We start from the raw sequence: 17,810 nt of genomic DNA on the forward strand, positions 1-17,810 counted from the left end.
ATATGTGTATATGCATATTGTGTATATGTTTGTGCTTGTCTATATGCATATTTGTGTGTATATATGTATGTATGTGTATATGTATATGTATGTGCATGCTTATATGTATATATGTATGTGTGCATGTGTATATGTATGTATATATATTGTGTATTTGTGTGTTTATATGTGTATATGCATATTGTGTATATGTATGTGCTTTCTATATGCATATTTGTGTGTATATATGTGTGTAAGTATATGTGTGCATGTGTATATGTATATATGTGTGTGTATATTTGTGTGTGCTTGTGCATATATATACGTGTGTGTATGACTTTGTGCATGTCTATATGTATATGACTATATGTGTATATGTATATATGGTGTATTTTGGGTTTTTTAAAAATCTGTTCCATTTTTTTTTCTTTTGTATGTGTGTGTTCTTAGGGGTGGTGGACACTCGTTGGACTGTTAGGTGTATTGTGTCAAAATTTTGTGTCAATTCAACCAGTGGTTTCTGAGTTATGTTTCTCCCACAAACAAACAAACAAACAAACAAACAAACAAACAAACAAAGAAATATATATATATATATATATATATATATATATATATATATAAAAAATTATTAATATAGATCTCATTTGCTGTGACATACTGTGTTTTTGTGTCAGTAAAATAATAATAATAATAATAATAATAATAATAATAATAATAATTCTATAACAGGCATGGGCAAGTTTTGGTTCTCCGGCTGAGGGGCAAAAAGAAAGGGCCTGAGGCTGTTAGGAATTGTGGGAGTTGAAGTCCAAAACATCTGGAGGGAGGGCCAAAGTTTGCCCAGGTCTGATCTAGATGCCACGAAGGTTGAATGAAAAGTAATGCCTCCACCTTCATAACTCTTCAACAGATGACAGTACTGGTATATGGCAGGTACTGGCTTGTTCAGTAGACTCTCCTCTACAGTTCCAGCTTAAGTGGCTGAGGAGCAAAAGGAAAGGGCCTGAGGCTGTTAGGAACTGTGGGAGTTGAAGTCCAAAACACCTGGAGGGCCCAAGTTTGCCCATGTCTTCTCCAGGAGATTTTGATTGGAAAACTATATCCAACTGTGCTGCAGGATGTCCCTCCTGCAATTTAATAAACTTTTCCCATGCTTTTATGATCGAACCAAATAGGAAATGGCATTTATAGCCCAGGGGAAAAAATTGTGTTACATAGTGTTATTATTTGTGACATGTCTCTATGAGTGCTGTGTGTCTTTGTGTGCTGCAGGTTATACCGTCACTTCGGTGGTGTCGAAAAAGCTGGACAGGATCTACGTAGCGGGGGCGCCCCGCTTCAACCACACTGGGAAAGTGATCATCTTCACAATGCACATCAACCGCAACCTCACTATCCACCAGTCGCTGAAAGGGGAGCAGGTAAAACAGCAGATATTGCATTCATAACAGACTGCCTTTTGCAATGAGACACACTGTATGTCTTATGAGGTTTTGGCTGCAGTTTGGTTCTAGGACCCTCCATGGATACCCAAACCTGTGAATACTCAAGTCGCATTATATACAAGGGCAGAATAAAATGACAAACTTTAATATAGAATGGAAAGATTGTGGTTGGATTTATGGAGGGTTGACTGTATGAACTGGAATACTGTATCCAATCCTGGGCACCACAATTGAAGGGAGATGTTGACCAGCTGGAATGTGTCCAGAGGAGGGCAACCAAAATGATCAAGGGTCTGGAGAACAAGCCCTATGAGGGGCGGCTTAAAGAGCTGGGCATGTTTAACCTTCAGAAGAAAAGACTGAGAGGAGACATGATAGCCATGTATAAATATGTGAGAGGAAGTCATAGGGAGGAGGGAGCAAGCTTGTTTTCTGCTGCCCTGGAGACTAGGATGCAATGGAACAATGGCTACAGGAAAGAAGATTCCACCCGAACATGAGGAAGAACTTCCTGACTGTGATAGGTATTCAGCAGTGGAACTCTCTGCCCTGGAGTGTGGTGGAGGCTCCTTCTTTTGAGGCTTTTAAGCAGAGGCTAGATGGCCATCTGTCAGGGATGCTTTTAATGCAATTTTCCTGCTTCTTGGAAGGGGGTTGGTTGGTCCATGAGGTCTCTTCCAACTCTATGATTCTTTGATTCTATGATTTGGTGACTAGGACTTAATGGAGCCATGGGTTCCAATGACAGAGAAGGAGATTCCACCTAAACATTAGGAAGAACTTCCTGACCAAAGCTGGAGGGCCACCTGTCAGAGGTACTTTGACATGCCTTTCCTACATAACAGAAAAGGGCTGGACTGGATGACCTCCGAGGATCTCTTCCAAATCTATTATTCTATGATATCACAATCGCACACTGGTGCATGTTGCTTGAGTCCTTATATAGCAGGCATGGGCAAACTTCTACCCTCCAGGTGTTTTGGACTTCAGCTCCCATCATTCCTAACAGCCTCAGGCCCTTTCCTTTTCCCCCTCAGCCGCTTAAGCGGAATTGTGGGAATTGAAGTCCAAAACACCTGGAGTGCCCAAGTTGGCCCATGCCTGCTCCAGGAGAACTAAATAGCGATCTTGTGTATTTGTGTGTTTGTGTATATATATATGTGGTTTTGCACATGCGCTGCAATGTATTTTCTGGCTTTTTAAGTCCCTTCCACTGTGTTTTTCATTGTTTTTATGAGTGGTGGTCACTCGTTGGCCTGATAGGTGTATTGTGTGCAAATTTGGTGTAAATTCATCCATTGGTTTTTGAGTTATGTGAATCCCACAAATGAACAATACATTTTTATTTATATAGATATATGGATATGGATATGTTGGATAGTAGTGACCACAATCCTTAATCTTCCAGAATCAAAGTGTTTAATCTGCATATTTTTGTTTTTCCAGCAGCGCCGTCTAGACAAAGATGATAGATTGCTTCCGTTCTGAAATGCCCCTCCTTCCCGGCATTATCATTCCAAATGCCTTTAATGTCTTGGAATTATGTTAAGCTATCGAAGCCCACAACCATCTCCATTCCACACATTTTTCTCTATCTTTTTTCTCTATTTCAGATCGGTGCCTATTATGGAAGCGAAATTAATTCTGTGGATGTTAATGGGGACGGGGTCACCGATATTTTGTTGGTTGGAGCCCCAATGTATTTCAGCGAAGGAAGAGAGAAAGGCAAAGTCTATGTCTATACCCTCAAAGAGGTACTTTATTAGGGAGACTTCTTAAAAGTCCTTTCAAAACTCTCTCTCTCTATACACACACACACACACACACACACACATTGCTTAGTCCAGGGATTTGTATATTTCTCATGGCTTGAGGGGTCATCTTGTGGCTTAAGGGGCCAAGAAATAAAAGGCACACAAAAGCATACGGGTGTTTTCAAATGGAAAGATTCATAGAGGAAATATATTCTGCAGTCGATGGGGAGGAAGCTACATGAATTCATGCAAGTGATTCATTGATCATTGTGTTTGGTTTCCCCTGCCTAGAAAACAATGACTTCTGTGCAAAGCTTGTTGTCCAAATCCCAAGTTTTTGCACACTTTGTGTGTGTGTATGCACAAAATCCCATCTTGGGTTTTGCTCCCAAAAATTTATCTATTTGTTATATTCATTATATTTTTTCTTATTAATTATAATTTTATGTATTTATTATATTTATATGCCGCTTTCCTCTCTTAAAAGAGACTCAAAACTGCTATAAACACTGGTAGCCTATGTGCATTTTCCATTATTTTGTTGACATGTTGGCATGTATTTATCATATTTATTTCTTTATTATTTCTTTATTATGTTTATTTATGTATTATATTATGTATTATATGTATTATTTCTATGCATTAACTATATTAATTAATGTATTATTTTTATTTACATGGTTTTCTTTGGGCGAACTGGCAGCCTACATACATTTCCCATTGTTTTGTTGACATGTGTGCCTATATGTATTCCTTTCTTTCCTTTCTTGGAAGGACCGATTTGTCTCCAGCGGATCATTAATGGACTTGCCAAGCTACCAGAACTCCCGCTTTGGCTCCTGCATCGCTTCCGTCTCGGACCTGAACCAGGACTCTTTCAATGACGTTGTTGTCGGGGCTCCACTGGAAGACGACCATCAGGGAGCCATCTATATCTTCCATGGCTATAAAGAAAACCTCCTCCGGAAATACAAGCAGGTAGAGGCCGTCCTATGCTATTATTGTCAGAACGAACATTGAATGAAAGGAATACATTCAGTGGAGATAAACTGTCATATTGGGACAAAATAATGCTATGAAATACTAGAATTGGTAGTTTGGGGCGGCACCAAGACCCTTACACCGAAAAGGTTAAAGACCTTGTAGAACTATAACTTCCAAGACATCACAGTATTTAAAGGGATGTCAAACTGCATTCATTCTATAGTGTTTATGCACTCTCTATGGCAAGCATGGGCAAACTTCGCCCCTCCTGGTGTTCCTACCGTCTGTTAGGAATTGTGGGAGTTGAAGTCCAGAACACCAGGAGGGTAAAAGTTTGCCCATGTCTGTTCTATGACCATTTGTGGTAGACATTAACCATCTAATTGCAATGGAGGGCTAGAGCACAGAAGCTACCTTGAGACTCGTTTGTAGAGATGGAAAGTGGGATATAAATAATAATAATAATAATAATAATAATAATAATAATAATATAATTATAATAATCCTAGACACTTGGAAAGTGTCTGACGTGTGGTCCAATACAACAACCAGCATAGTGATCTTGTTTGCTGTGTACCAATCTTGTGGTGTTTGAAATAATAATAATCACACTAATAATAGAAATAAGAAACACAATAATACACATCATGGTAATAATAAACAAAATAATAATAATAATAATAATAATAATAATAATAATAATGGTTTGGTGGATTCTATAGTAGCAAAAGCTAAAGACCTTGTCAAACTTCAGCTCCCAAGATTCCATAGCAATGATCCATGCTATCTAAACAGGTGGTAAAATGCATTAACTCTGCAGTGTAGATGCACCCTTTGTCTCCATTAAGCTGGAAACCAGTTCAAAGTAAATAATGGAAACATAGGTACCACTCCAAGAGTTGGGTTGCATGTTGAGTCTTTAGCTTGCTGTTTAAAATCCCCCTGCAATGTATTGTATGCAGCATATGTTATATTGCGTTAGCCCATCCCAACCCAGTCCAAAGCTTGTCCAACCTCAGATCTCACAACATCACTTTGGATATATTATGCACTCCTAGGCACACTTGCCTTGTTTGTTTGTTTTGCTAAAACGTTTTTTGCACTGCAATGTTTCAGAGAATCCCGGCGGCCGAACTTTCTCCAGGCTTGATGTATTTTGGGTGCAGCATTCACGGGAATCTGGACCTGAATGAAGATGGTCTTGTCGACCTCGCTGTTGGCTCCCTCGGAAGCGCTGTGTTGCTTTGGTGGGTCCTGATAGATAGAGCATGATGCTCTGATGTCCATTGGATGGGGAACTGTTGTCACGAAAGTGGATGTGTTGTGTTTTAGGCTCGGGTTGATGATGGGGTCCTTGAAGTCCTAAGATTTGTAGTCTGATGTTCTTAAGCGATGGCTTTCCATGTGTCCAGAGGGTGAAGATTTTGTCAACTGGGTAATGGAGAGGGGTTTTTGGGTGCTTGCGCTTAAGATACGTCCTTCCAAATCAGTCCTATTCCCATGGATTAAAGTCTCACTTTTTGACTTTGTGGACTATTAGTTTTTAATTTTGCTGAAACTCCCTCTTTATCTATATCTATCTTTCTATCTGTATAAAGATCAAAAGTTTGTATGTTTGCTTGTCTCTTTGTGTATACCACAAAGGTGAAGTAGCCCTATGCGGGTTGGTGGCTGCTAGCTTAAGGATTGGCTGTTGCCAGGTGAAGTGGCCCTTTGTGATGTTACTGGGAAAGAAAGTGACATGTGTATGAGAGGAAGGGAGGGAGGGAAAAAGAAGGGAAAGAAAGGAAAGGAGGAGGGAGGGAAAATCCATGTTGCCCTAGAGACATTGTGAGATAGGCCTTCTCAGAGTGGGAGAAAGGAGAAAGTAGGACCCTAAGACATCTGGATAATGCCAGGAGTATCTATCCCTTTTTGTATTATCCAACAGTCCCAGATTTTTCATAGAAACTGTTCCAATCAGTCCTTTGCCATCCCACCTCTTCAGCAGTTTTGAAAGCGTCCCAGCTTCTCATTCTTTCCCACATTGCTGCAAAACGGAGTTCTCAACTCTTTTCTTATGCCTTGTCCCTGTCTTTTGGCTACCTTTGGGCATACCTAAGGCAGGTGTGTTCCTGCCTCCACCTGTGACATGGCAGAATATCAAGGTCATCCCATTGTCTCTTTGCCATCAGGTCTCGCAGTGTCGTCCGGGTCAATGCCAGCCTCCGCTTTGAGCCTTTCAAGATCAACATCTTCAACAAGGACTGTGTCCGGAACGGAAAAGACGCCACCTGCCTCTCAGCCTTCCTTTGCTTCACTGCCGTCTTCCTCTCGGCTCACTTCCAAGCAGCCAGCGTTGGTAAGCCCCCCCCCCCCCCCCTTTCTGCAGATCCAGATTTGGAGACTACTATTTTGTTAAAAGAATTCAAACATTTCTTCATTTACACTATGTAACACAATTTTTGTTCCTGGGTTATCAATGTCATTTCCTAATTGGTTCTATCATATAAACATGAGAAAAGTTTATTAAACTGCCAAAACTTTGTTTGTGCTGGAGGGACATCCTGCGATAGCACATTTTGCTCTAGTTTTTCAATGAATATTCCATCATAGAGTCTCAACCCATTCAAACTAGTTTGTGGTAGCCACAAAAATATAGTTTCTGGAGTAGAACCACTACTTTCAAAGTAAGTTCTGCACAATTAAACAGGAAATAAGACTTTCAAACCAGGAACAGAACATTTTTCAAATTTTGTTACATAGTGTTATCTATGTTCTTACAAAGGTCAATTACTGCAGCTGACACAGAGGGTGCTTCTATGTCGTAGAATGAAAGCAGCTTTGACACCACTTGAACTTCTAAGGCTCTGACTTAATCATGGGATTTGTAGTTTCACAAAGCCTCCACTGCCAAAAGAAGGCTGGTGCCTCACTAAACTACGAATCTCAAAATTAAACTTAAGAAGGTGTCAAAGTATGCTCTCTACAGTGTAGATGGGTCCCCATAAGATTGTCATTGGGCCATAATGACAACTCTGACCACACCACATGTACATGGAATCGTAGAATAATAGAGTGGGAAGAGACAACTTTGGCCATCTAGTCCAACCGCCGTCTGCCATGCAGGAAAAGCATAAAGTATCCCTGACAGATGGTCATCCAGCCTCTGTTGAAAAGTTTCCAAGGAAGGAGCTTCCACATGAGAAGGTCAAAAAAAGTAAAGCAGCAAAGAGTTTTAGCCTTGTAGGTGTCATAATAATAATAATAACAACAACAACAACAACAACAACAAGAAGCAACTAGAAAAGCTGACGCAATATGAGGATTTAAAGATCAGACTGCAAAGACTCCGGCACAAACCAGTCAAGGTGGTCCCGTGGTGATCGGCACCCTGGGTGTGGTGCCTAAAGACCTTGGCCTTCACTTAAAAACAATCGGTGCTGACAAAATTACCACCTGTCAGCTACAAAAGGCCACCTGACTCAAATGTGCACGCATTGCTCTCTGATTACATCATACAGTCCTAGACACTTGGGAAGTGTCTGATGTGTGATCAAATACAAAAGCCAGCAGAATGATCTTGTTTGCTGTGAAATTGGAGAAATTGGAGAAATTGGGTTTGTATTGGTTTTATTGATTTTATGGTTATAATGCATGAATTGTTGTTAACTGTGAATTGATGTAATTTTGTGTATGATTGTTTTATGATGCAGGCATCAAATTGTGCCTTTGCCTTTGTAAGCCGCCCTGGGTCCCCTTCGGGGTGAGAAGGGCGCGGTAAAAGAACCCCAAATAAATAAATAAATAAATAAATACTCATCTTGCTGTGTATCAAATAATAATAATAATAATAATAATAATAATAATAATAATAATATTTATTACCAGCCTCACCTTGCGGCTCATGGTTAAAACAGAGAGATAAAACACTAGACTGTAAAAAATATATAGAATAAGATACACACAGTTAAAAGCATGTTAAAAATGCAGATTAAAATTCACAAGGTAAAGTGAGTTTATAAAAAAGGTCATCAAAATAAATTATTATATATTCCTGTTGAAACAGGGCCCTGAAATGTTATATTTTGGTGTCTTTTGGTGCACTTTGCACCTTTTGCACCCCTCTCGTAACGCTACCACTCGTATTGAATAGTCTAGTCCTTCTCCATATCCTCAGCCTTACAGTTAGTTAAAAGTTCACCTGCGCAGGTGCAAAATATGTTGAAATCAAATGCCTGAGTTTAATGCCAGATCCTTCATTTAAATCTTGCTTCCACCACAAAGTGGTTTTCGGCTAGCTCTGCTTTCTCATTTCCAACTTTTCCGCCTCCCAACATCTTCATTTTGCGATTGCATTGCAGATCACAGGCTTTCCTTTCCTTAAATGGGGAACTTCATAGCTTCTCCTGCTTCTTATTTATGGCTCTTTTGAGACTGTATGAATGGAGGCCATTCATTCCCTAAGCGAAACAGTGGATTAATGGTACTGCAAACACGGTGGCCAGGCTTTCTATTACATCGACCACAAATGCCTTTAAAAGAGAAACCCTGACAGCAGCAGAAATGCGATCCCTTCACCAGGCAGCTGATGTCAGGGGCAGAAATCCAGATGTGGAAACAAAACACAGGAGTGGAGGTAGAATAGGTGCAGTTTGTGCAGTCTGACTTACAAACGACTCATAGATAAGAACAGGGGTAAGACAACAGAAGGTGAAAGGAATCTTTCCCTCAGAAGGAAGGGAAATTCACTCCTGGAAGAGTTATTATCACAGGGAAAGTGGGGTCCACTGAAGCTTTTGCATCAATTTTTTCAAAATCCAATTACACTATGTAACAAAATTTGATAACTTTTCTGTTCCTGGTTGGAAAGTGTTATTCCCTGTTTAGTTGTGTAGTCCTTACTTTGAAAAATGTTGTTCTACTCTGGAAACTTCATTTTTGTCACTGCAACAAACAAGTTTGCAATTGGTTGAGACTCAATGATGACATATTCATTGAAAAATAACAACAAAATGTCCCTACCTTATGGACAAAGTTTTGGCAGTTTAATCAACTTTTCCCATGTTTTATGACAAAACCAATTAGGAAATGACATTTATTACCCAGGAACAAAGATCATGTTACATAGTATTATCACAAGTATGGAAAATGAGGTGAAATCTTCTGAAGAGAGGCACAGAAAGCAAAACAAACACCACAGGAGTGTTCATCCTTCCCTATGCTATTCAAAGCATGCTGTGGCACAGCTAATTAGTAGCCAGCTGCATTAAATCACTACTCACTGAGAGGTCATGAGTTCGAAGCGAACCCGGGTCAGAGTAAGCTCCCAACCACTAATAGTTTAGCTTGCTGTTGACCTATTCAACCCAAAAGACAGTTGCATCTGTCAAGAAGGAAATTTATGTACCGTTTTATGCAGGGAGGTTAATTAAACTAATTTACGACATCATAAAACCTTCCAGCTGCATGTGTAAGAATAAGGAAGTACTCCATCAAGGACTTGGTGTCACAAGTGATAGCTCCTCCTGTGGCCGGAATCAAGGATACTCTCATGAAGCTGGAAAGCTGGAATGTTAAATTGGCTCTACGTCTGTCTATATATGTTGTATGTCTATGGCCTTGATGTTTGCCATGTATATGTGCATTGTAATCTGCCCTGAGTACCCTGTGGGGTGAGAAGGGCAGAATATAAATACTGTATATGTGTGTGTGTATAATCTGGAGTTACACTGTTCCAACTTGCCAGGCTATAGCACAACAGGTTAGCTGTGAGTTGCAGTAAATCTTGCCAACCAAATGGATGACAGTTCAAAGCCCAGATCAGAGTGAGCTCCTGGCCTTTAGCCCAGCTTCTGCCTACCTAACAGTTTCGACAATAACAATGTGAGTAGATAAATAGGTATAACTTAAGCAGGGAGGTATTTAAGGCACCTATAAGGAAATGCCAGAAAAATGCTGGTGATTCAATCAAGGAGGAAGTTTACAAACAAAGCTCTTCAGCAGAGAAAGTGGAGCAACAGCACCCTCTTTTGGCCGGAACTGAGCACAGCCTTCAAGATGCTGAAGATGGGAAAGCCTATATATACCTTTATCTATGTACAGTTGTCTGTCTTTTCAGTGTATAATGGTATTGAATGTTTGCCGTGTATGTGTCTGTGATCAGCTCCAAGTCCCCTTCAGGGTGAGAAGGGCGGAATAGAAATACTGTAAATAAATAAATACAAACAAACGAATTCAACTTAAGAACAAACCTACAGAACCTGTCTTGTTCATAACTTGGGGACTGCCTGTACTATTTTGAAGAATACAGCATAACCCCGAGGTCTGGTTCTTTCATTGTGAGCTTGGGAGTAATTCTTTAACTCAGCGTCTACTATTTCAGCCCTGAATTACAACGTCACCATCGACGAGCGGCGATACGTTCCCAGAGCCCATCTTGACGAAAACGGAGACCGACTCACCCACAAAACGGCCACGTTATTGGCAGGTCAAGAGCAATGCGAGAGGATGAATTTCCATGTCTTGGTAAGTTCTTGAACTGTGAAAAGTGACACCTCCTAGCCTTCGAGGGAAGCTAAGTTTTGAGTTGTGCAAGCAAACGAAGATTAAATTGGTCCTCTGTTTATCTCAGTAGGTTCAGAAAATGCTGACTTTTGCATAACATGTCTTCCAAATTATCATGCCAAACCTGGTGATCTCCATAAATATTTGCTATCCCAGGCATGGGCAAACTTGGGGGCATTCCCTCCAGATGTTTTGGATTCCTAACAGCCTCAGACCCCTTCCTCTCTCCCCTCTGCATGACCAAAAGGTAACTGAAATCATTTGCTTCTTCCTTAGGATACAGCTGACTATGTGAAACCAGTCACATTTTCCGTTTCCTATGGCTTGGATAGTCCTCACAATGGGCCGGTGATGGAGGACGGGTGGCCAACTTCACTGAAAGTGGCTGTGAGTAACATTGCTTGTTGTCATACAAGACTTTGGGAGTTGGCCGTAGGATCATGCTAGAGAACGTACAAATGCCTAGAGAAATATTCTCTCTTATGAATCTCTAAGTCCTCCAGTGCAACTCCATGGTAGGACGTTGACCATAAAGTCTCCTTGGAGGACTTGGTGATTCCTAAAGAACAAATATTAATCTACACAATGCCATCGAACTTTGCCTCTGGCTGAAACTTGGCTGCAAGAAGCAGAGAGCAGCCAAAGGAAGCCAAGAGGGAGCTGATCTCAAGAGCCACAAACACCAGAGATACTACCATGTGCATGTTCTCTAAGTAGCGTGTGTGTGTGTGTGTGTATGTGTGTATGTATATATATATATATATATATATATATATATATATATAAAATATCAAATTGTGTGTGCGTGTGTGTGTGTGTGCGTGTGTGAGCGTGTGTGTATGTCTGTCTGTACCACAAGGGCTGTAGCTAGGTGAAGTGGCCCTCTATGTTGTCACTGAGATATAAAGGTGACAAGTGTATGAGGGGAAAGGAGGGTGGGATTGAGGGAGGGAGGGAGGGAGAGGAAAGGAAGAGGGAAGGAGGGAGAGAAGGAAGGAGGACAGACAGGAAGGAAGAAATGAAGGAAGGGTGGATTGATGGGTAAGAAAGAGGGAGGGAAGGGAAGGAAGAGAAAGGAAGGGAAGAAAGAATGAAGGAAAGAATAAAGTAAAAAGGAGGGAATGAGGGAGAGAGTGGAAGAAAGGAAAAGGAAAGAAAGGAAAGAAGGAAGGGAGAGGAAAAGGGAGAAGGGAGAAAGGAAGGAAGAAAAGAGGGAGGGAGGGAAGGGGAGGGAAGAAAAAGGAAGGAAGAAGAAGGGAGGGAAGAGGAAAGGGAGAAGGAAGTGTGGAGGGAAGGAAGACTGACAGGAAGGAAGGAAGGAGGGAAGGGTGGATGAATGGGAAAGAAAGAGGGAAGGGGCAGGAAGGGGAGGGAAGGGAAGAAAGGATGGAGGAAAGAATAAAGAAAAGGAAGGGAAAGAGTTAGTGGAAGAAAGAAAAAGGAAAGAAGGAAGGGAGAGGAAAGGGGAGAAGGGAGAAAGGAGAATGGGAAAGCAAGGAAGGAAGGAAGGAAGGAATACAGATAGACAGACAAAGGAATGGCAATCCCAAATCCATCCCATCATTTCTTTGTTTTCAGCCTGAGTTTTGCATTAAAATTTGGTTTAGCCAGAAATATTGAGGTTCTGATTCCTCCTTTGCACATCCTGTAAAAAGCACCAAAGCATTTGTTTCCCCCCATGTCCCATAGGTCCCCTTCTGGAATGGCTGCAATGAAGATGAGCATTGCATCCCAAATTTGGTCCTCGATGCTAAAACTGACATCCCGACTGCCATGTGAGTAGTAGCTACTCTGTGTTGCAAGTGAGAAATTGTGCCAAGAAAGGAGAGGGCTTATTGTTAGGCCTGCCATGGGTAATGATGGTGGAGGTCTTTTGGGGAAGAAGATGGGGTAGCCCCTTCTTTTGGGGCAGCTACTTCAGCGCTTGCTCTTTTCCGCAGGGAGTATTGCAGGCGTGTCCTGAGGAAGCCACATTCAGACTGCTCTGCCTACACGCTATCTTTCGATGCCTCAATTTTTGTCATAGAAAGTGCCAGGAGGAGGGTGGCCGTGGAAGCCACACTGGAAAACGCTGGGGAAAACGCATACAACACCGTTCTGAACATTTCCTTCTCCAGAAACCTGCAGTTTGCAAGCCTGATCCAGAAGGTAGAAGTCTCTTCGTTTTCTCACACTGGAAATGAGCTTTTGCGTCATTGACTTGAGGTCAATCTGCAAATGATATAAAGTAGCATTTAAAATAATTTAAATAGCATATATATTTGGCATTGCCCATGTAACTTTAGGACTGCTGCCCATCTACTATCTCCCTTCTCCTTTTTCTTCTGTCCTTCCTCATTTTTCTTTCTCTCTCCCACTCTCCCTCCCTTCCCTTCTTTCTTCCCACCTTTTCCTTTCTTCTCTTCTCTTTTCTCTTCTTCTCTTTTCTTTCTCTCCCTCCCCTCCTTCCTTCCCTCCCTCCCTCATTTTTCTTTTTTCTTTCCCTCCTTTCCTTCCCTACTTTCTTTTTCTTTCCCTCCCTACCTCCCTTCCCTCCTTTCCTCCTTTTTCTTTCTTTCACTCAGTCCCTTCCTTCCCTTCTTTTTTACTCCTTTTTCTTTTGTTCTCTCCCTTCTCCCTCCCTCCTTTCTTTCTTTGTTCTTTCTTCTCCCCTCCCCCTTCTCTCCTTTCCTTTCTCTTCTTGCATTCCTTTTACTCTTTTTCTCTCCCTCCCTTCCTTCATTTTTCTTTTTCTCTCCCTCCTTTCCTTCCTTCCTTTTTTTTTCTTTCTCCCCTTACCTCCCTTCCCTTCTTCCTTCCCTCTTCCTCCTTTCTTTTTTTCTCTCCCTCCCTCCCTTCTTCCTTCTCCTTTCCCTCCCTTCTCTCTTTTATTTTCTCTTCCTTCCTTTCTTCCCTCCTTCCTTCTTTCCTTCCTTTCTTCTTTCCTGTTTCTTTGCCTACCTCCTTCCTTTCCTATCCAACCCTATACTATTCTTCCCTTCTTTTCCTCCCTCCCTCCCTCCCTCCCTCTCTTTTAGGTATCCTTCCTTCCCTTTTAATTTTTTCCCCTTCTTTCCCAGTGACATCTCAGAGGGATAGACAAATTAACACATTTATATACTTTGACTTTTTACATATGTAGATGTGTGCTTTTAGCAAACATGCAAACAGCAGGCTCTGTTCTGTTTGTGGCTCTTGTGATCAGCTCCCTCCTGGCTTCCTTGAGCTTCTTTCTGTTTCTTGTAGCCAAAGTTTTGGCCGGAGGTGGCCTTCTGTTTCCCTGCTGAGTTACTGTCCCTCTGAGCTGCCCTTTCCCTGCTGTCAAAAGAAAGGGAAGATGGAAGGGGCCCTGCGCTTGCCAGGCATCTGTTCCACACTTGGAGAGAGTCATTGTGGGTCTCTTCTGACAGCCAGCTGGAGAAGCTGGCCGACGACGTCTGGAAATGCTTTTTTTCTAAGGGGAAAAATGCCGCCGATTTATCACTTTCATATGGCTGCCTCCACGTCAGCTCCTTTGTCATCCTTAAGGTGGCTTTACGTCCCTGAAATATTGCTTCTTCCTTTCATTCTTCCTTAACTCCTCCAAAAAAGAGGATGGGAGCAAAAGGCATTGCACAATCTTATTTTCCAGGGGCTTCTCACAGAAATCGTATTTTCTGAACAGAACCCCTGCCACGTATTTATGGCTCTGACCCAGCCTGAGCCACTCCTTCTACATTGATTCTTTCCCCTTCTCTTCTTGTATAGCAGCTATTGCATCAAGGGAGTGCATGCAGGCTGGCCCCAAGTACCCTGTTTCCCCAAAAATAAGACCTACTCTAAAAATATGACCTAATCCAAAAATAATAATATACTGTAAAAGTAATAATAATAATAATAATAATAATAATAATAATAATAATGCAATCACAGGTGGCAGTATGATTGAAGAGAAACAACTGGAAAAGCTGACATGATATGAGGATTTAAAGCTCGAACTGCAAAGACTCTGGCACAAGCCTGTCAAGGTGGTCCCTGTGGTGACAGGCACACTGGGTGCAGTGCCTAAAGACCTTGGCATGCACTTAAACACAATCAGCGCTGACAAAATTACCAGCTGCCACCTGCAAAAGGCCACCTTACTGGGATCTGAACGCATTATTCGCTGATACATCACACAGTCCTAGACACTTGGGAAGTGTCCGCCATGTGATCCAATTCATCAGCCAGCAGAGTGATCGTGTCAGCTGTGGACTCATCTTTATGTGCTTCAAATAATAATAATAATAATAAGAAGAAGAAGAAGAAGAAGAAGAAGAAGAAGTTATAATAGTAATATAAATAATAATAATAATAATAATAATAATAATAATAATAATATAAAACAATCCTAAACTGTCATGGTTCAATGCTATGGGATCCTGGTATTTGTAGTTTGGTGCAGCACCAGCAATCTTCGCAATGGAAGATGAAAGACTTTGCAAAACTACAGCTCCCAGGATTCGTTAGTATTGAGCCATGGCAATTCAACTGGCATCAAACTGTATTCATTCCACAGTGTGGACGCATCTCAGGTCTCAGCCCATGCCTTAATGAAGTAATCTTCAATGTATGCTTCTTCCTTTTATTGCTTTTCAGGATGACCTGGACATTAACATTGAATGCATGTCTGAGGAGAAGCATCCAAACAGCAGGCTTTGCAACGTCAGCTACCCGTTCTTCAGAGCCAAAGCAAAGGTAAGGGCGAATGGTGTGAGATTTGTAGTTTGTACTCATTGGCAGAGAAGGTTCCCATCCTTGCAGAACTATAACTCCTGTGAATCCATAGCATTGAACCATGGCAGTTCAAAATATGTCAAACTGCATTTCTATAGTATAGATGCTCCCTCCCTTCTTTCCTTCCTTCCCTCATTTTTCTTTCTTTCTCCCTTCTCCTTTCCTTTCTTTTCCTTCTTTTTCTCTTTCTTTCCTCCTTCCCTCACTTATAAATATACGTGCTACCTTTCGTTCCCAGAAAGCGACATCACAGAGAGCCACAAACAAACCTTTCCTTTCTTTCCCTTCTTTTTCTTTCTTTCCATCCTTCCTTCCTCCCTCCCTCCCTCCCATACCTTCACATACATGCCACCTTTCTTTCCCAGTGACAACACAGAGCCACAAACAAACTTTGGCATATATAGATGATAGTGATGATGATAGTAAGTAATCACACTATGTAACAAAATTTGAAAAATGTTCTGTTCCTGGCTTGAAAATGTCATTTCCTGTTTCATTGTGTGGATCTTGCTTTGAAAGTTGTTGTTCTATTTCAGAAACTTCATTTTTGTGACACAAACTCTATTGAATTGTTTGAGAAACTATGAGATATTCATTGATAAACTAGAGCAAAATGTGCTATAGCAGGATGTCCCAAAGAAACAACCAAGTGGTGCAGTGGGTTAAACCGTTGAGGTGTGGAACTTGCTGATCTAAAGGTTACAGGTTCGAATCTGGAGAGCGGCATGAGGTCCTGCTGTTAGCCCCAGCTTCTGCCAACCTAGCAGTTCGAAAACATGCAAATGTGAGTAGATCAATAGGCACCGCTCCGGCAGGAAGGTAATAGCGCTCCATGCAGTCATGCTGGCCACATGACCTTGGAGGTGGATAACGCCAGCTCTTTGGCTTAGAAATGGAGATGAGCACTTACCCCCAGAGTTAGACACAACTGGGCTTAATGTCAGGGGAAAACCTTTATCTTTAATAAACCTTTTTTCATATTTTTATAATAGAACCAATTAGGAAATGACACTTGTAACCCAGGAACAAAATTGTGTTACATAATGTAATCATCTTCTTCTTCATCATCATCAAATTACTCCAGACCTCACAATCATGGAAAAAAGCAAATGTATGTATTGTCCATGCTGCAATGGCGACAGTAGAACTGACGAGAAGCAACTGAAAAAACTTATACAATACAAGGATTTTAAGATCAAATTGCAAAGACTATGGCACAAGCCAGTCAAGATGGTCTCAGTGGTGATTGGCACACTGAGTGCAGTGCCTCAAGACCTTGGCCTGCACTGAAAAACAATCAGGGCTGACAAAATTACCATCTGTCAGCTGCAAAAGGCCACCCTACTCAGATCTGCACACATTATTCAACAACTGGAAAAGCAGACGCAATAGGATTTAAAGATTGAACTGCAAAGACTCTGGCACAAACCAGTAAAGGTGGTCCCAGTGGTGATCAGCCCACTGGGTGCAGTTCCTAAAGACCTTATTTATTTATTTATTTACTTCGCTTATATACCGCAGTTCTCAGCCCAGGGGCGACTCACTGCAGTGTACAACATAGCAAAAAACAAGGTGCAAAATATAAGACACAGTATAAAATAATCCACAATTCAACATTATCAGAAAACATGCTCATCAAAAACATCATCATTACTACAAAGCCATTCCGTGTCGTCTCATCGCCAAAACCACAATCCAGTATCAATTTCCATTGTTCATTCCTATGGTCAATTACCAATCATTGCACTTCATGTTCAAACGCCTTCTTAAACAGCCAGGTCTTTAATTTCCTGCGGAATATCAGCAGGGAGGGAGCCAGTCTGATGTCCACAGGGAGGGTGTTCCACAGCCGAGGAGCCACCACCGAGAAGGCCCTATCTCTCATCCCCGCCAGCCGTGCCTGTGAAGCAGGCAGGATCGAGAGCAGAGCCTCCTCGGAAGATCTCAAAGTCCTCGTGGGCTCATAGGTCGAGAGGCAGTCAGTTAGGTATCTTGGGCCAGAACCTTGGCCTGCAATTAAACACAATCAGTGCTGACAAGATTACCATCTACCAGCTGCAAAAGGCCACCTTACTGGGATCTGCACGCATTATTCACTGATACATCACACAGTCCTAGACACTTGGGAAGTGTTAGACATGTGATCCAATACAACAGCCAGCAGAGTGATCTTGTTTGCTGAATACTAATTTTGTAATGTATCAAATTATTATTATTATTATTATTATTATTATTATTGATGTCAATATGCATTTAATAGTGATCTCTTCACCTGAATATAATAATAATAATAATAATAATAATAATAATAATAACAACAACAACAATAACAACAACAATAATAATAATTTCAATCTAAGTGATC

At 41.3% G+C, this 17,810-nt stretch overlaps 1 protein-coding gene across 1 annotated transcript in view; it reads left to right on the forward strand.

The window, feature by feature from the left end:
• Nucleotides 1–17,810, forward strand: part of ITGA11 (integrin subunit alpha 11) — an 80,947-nt gene that overhangs the window by 43,370 nt on the left and 19,767 nt on the right. Inside the window, exons 12-21 of the mRNA XM_060755385.2 lie at nucleotides 1,255–1,403; nucleotides 3,041–3,181; nucleotides 3,956–4,159; nucleotides 5,282–5,412; nucleotides 6,340–6,506; nucleotides 10,530–10,672; nucleotides 10,988–11,098; nucleotides 12,401–12,486; nucleotides 12,652–12,859; nucleotides 15,308–15,406. Coding sequence (XP_060611368.2) covers nucleotides 1,255–1,403; nucleotides 3,041–3,181; nucleotides 3,956–4,159; nucleotides 5,282–5,412; nucleotides 6,340–6,506; nucleotides 10,530–10,672; nucleotides 10,988–11,098; nucleotides 12,401–12,486; nucleotides 12,652–12,859; nucleotides 15,308–15,406 — 1,439 coding nt within the window. The remainder of the gene's footprint in view (nucleotides 1–1,254; nucleotides 1,404–3,040; nucleotides 3,182–3,955; nucleotides 4,160–5,281; nucleotides 5,413–6,339; nucleotides 6,507–10,529; nucleotides 10,673–10,987; nucleotides 11,099–12,400; nucleotides 12,487–12,651; nucleotides 12,860–15,307; nucleotides 15,407–17,810) is intronic.

The sequence above is a fragment of the Anolis sagrei genome, chromosome 9 (assembly GCF_037176765.1).
Source record: "Anolis sagrei isolate rAnoSag1 chromosome 9, rAnoSag1.mat, whole genome shotgun sequence".
NCBI lineage: Eukaryota > Metazoa > Chordata > Lepidosauria > Squamata > Dactyloidae > Anolis > Anolis sagrei.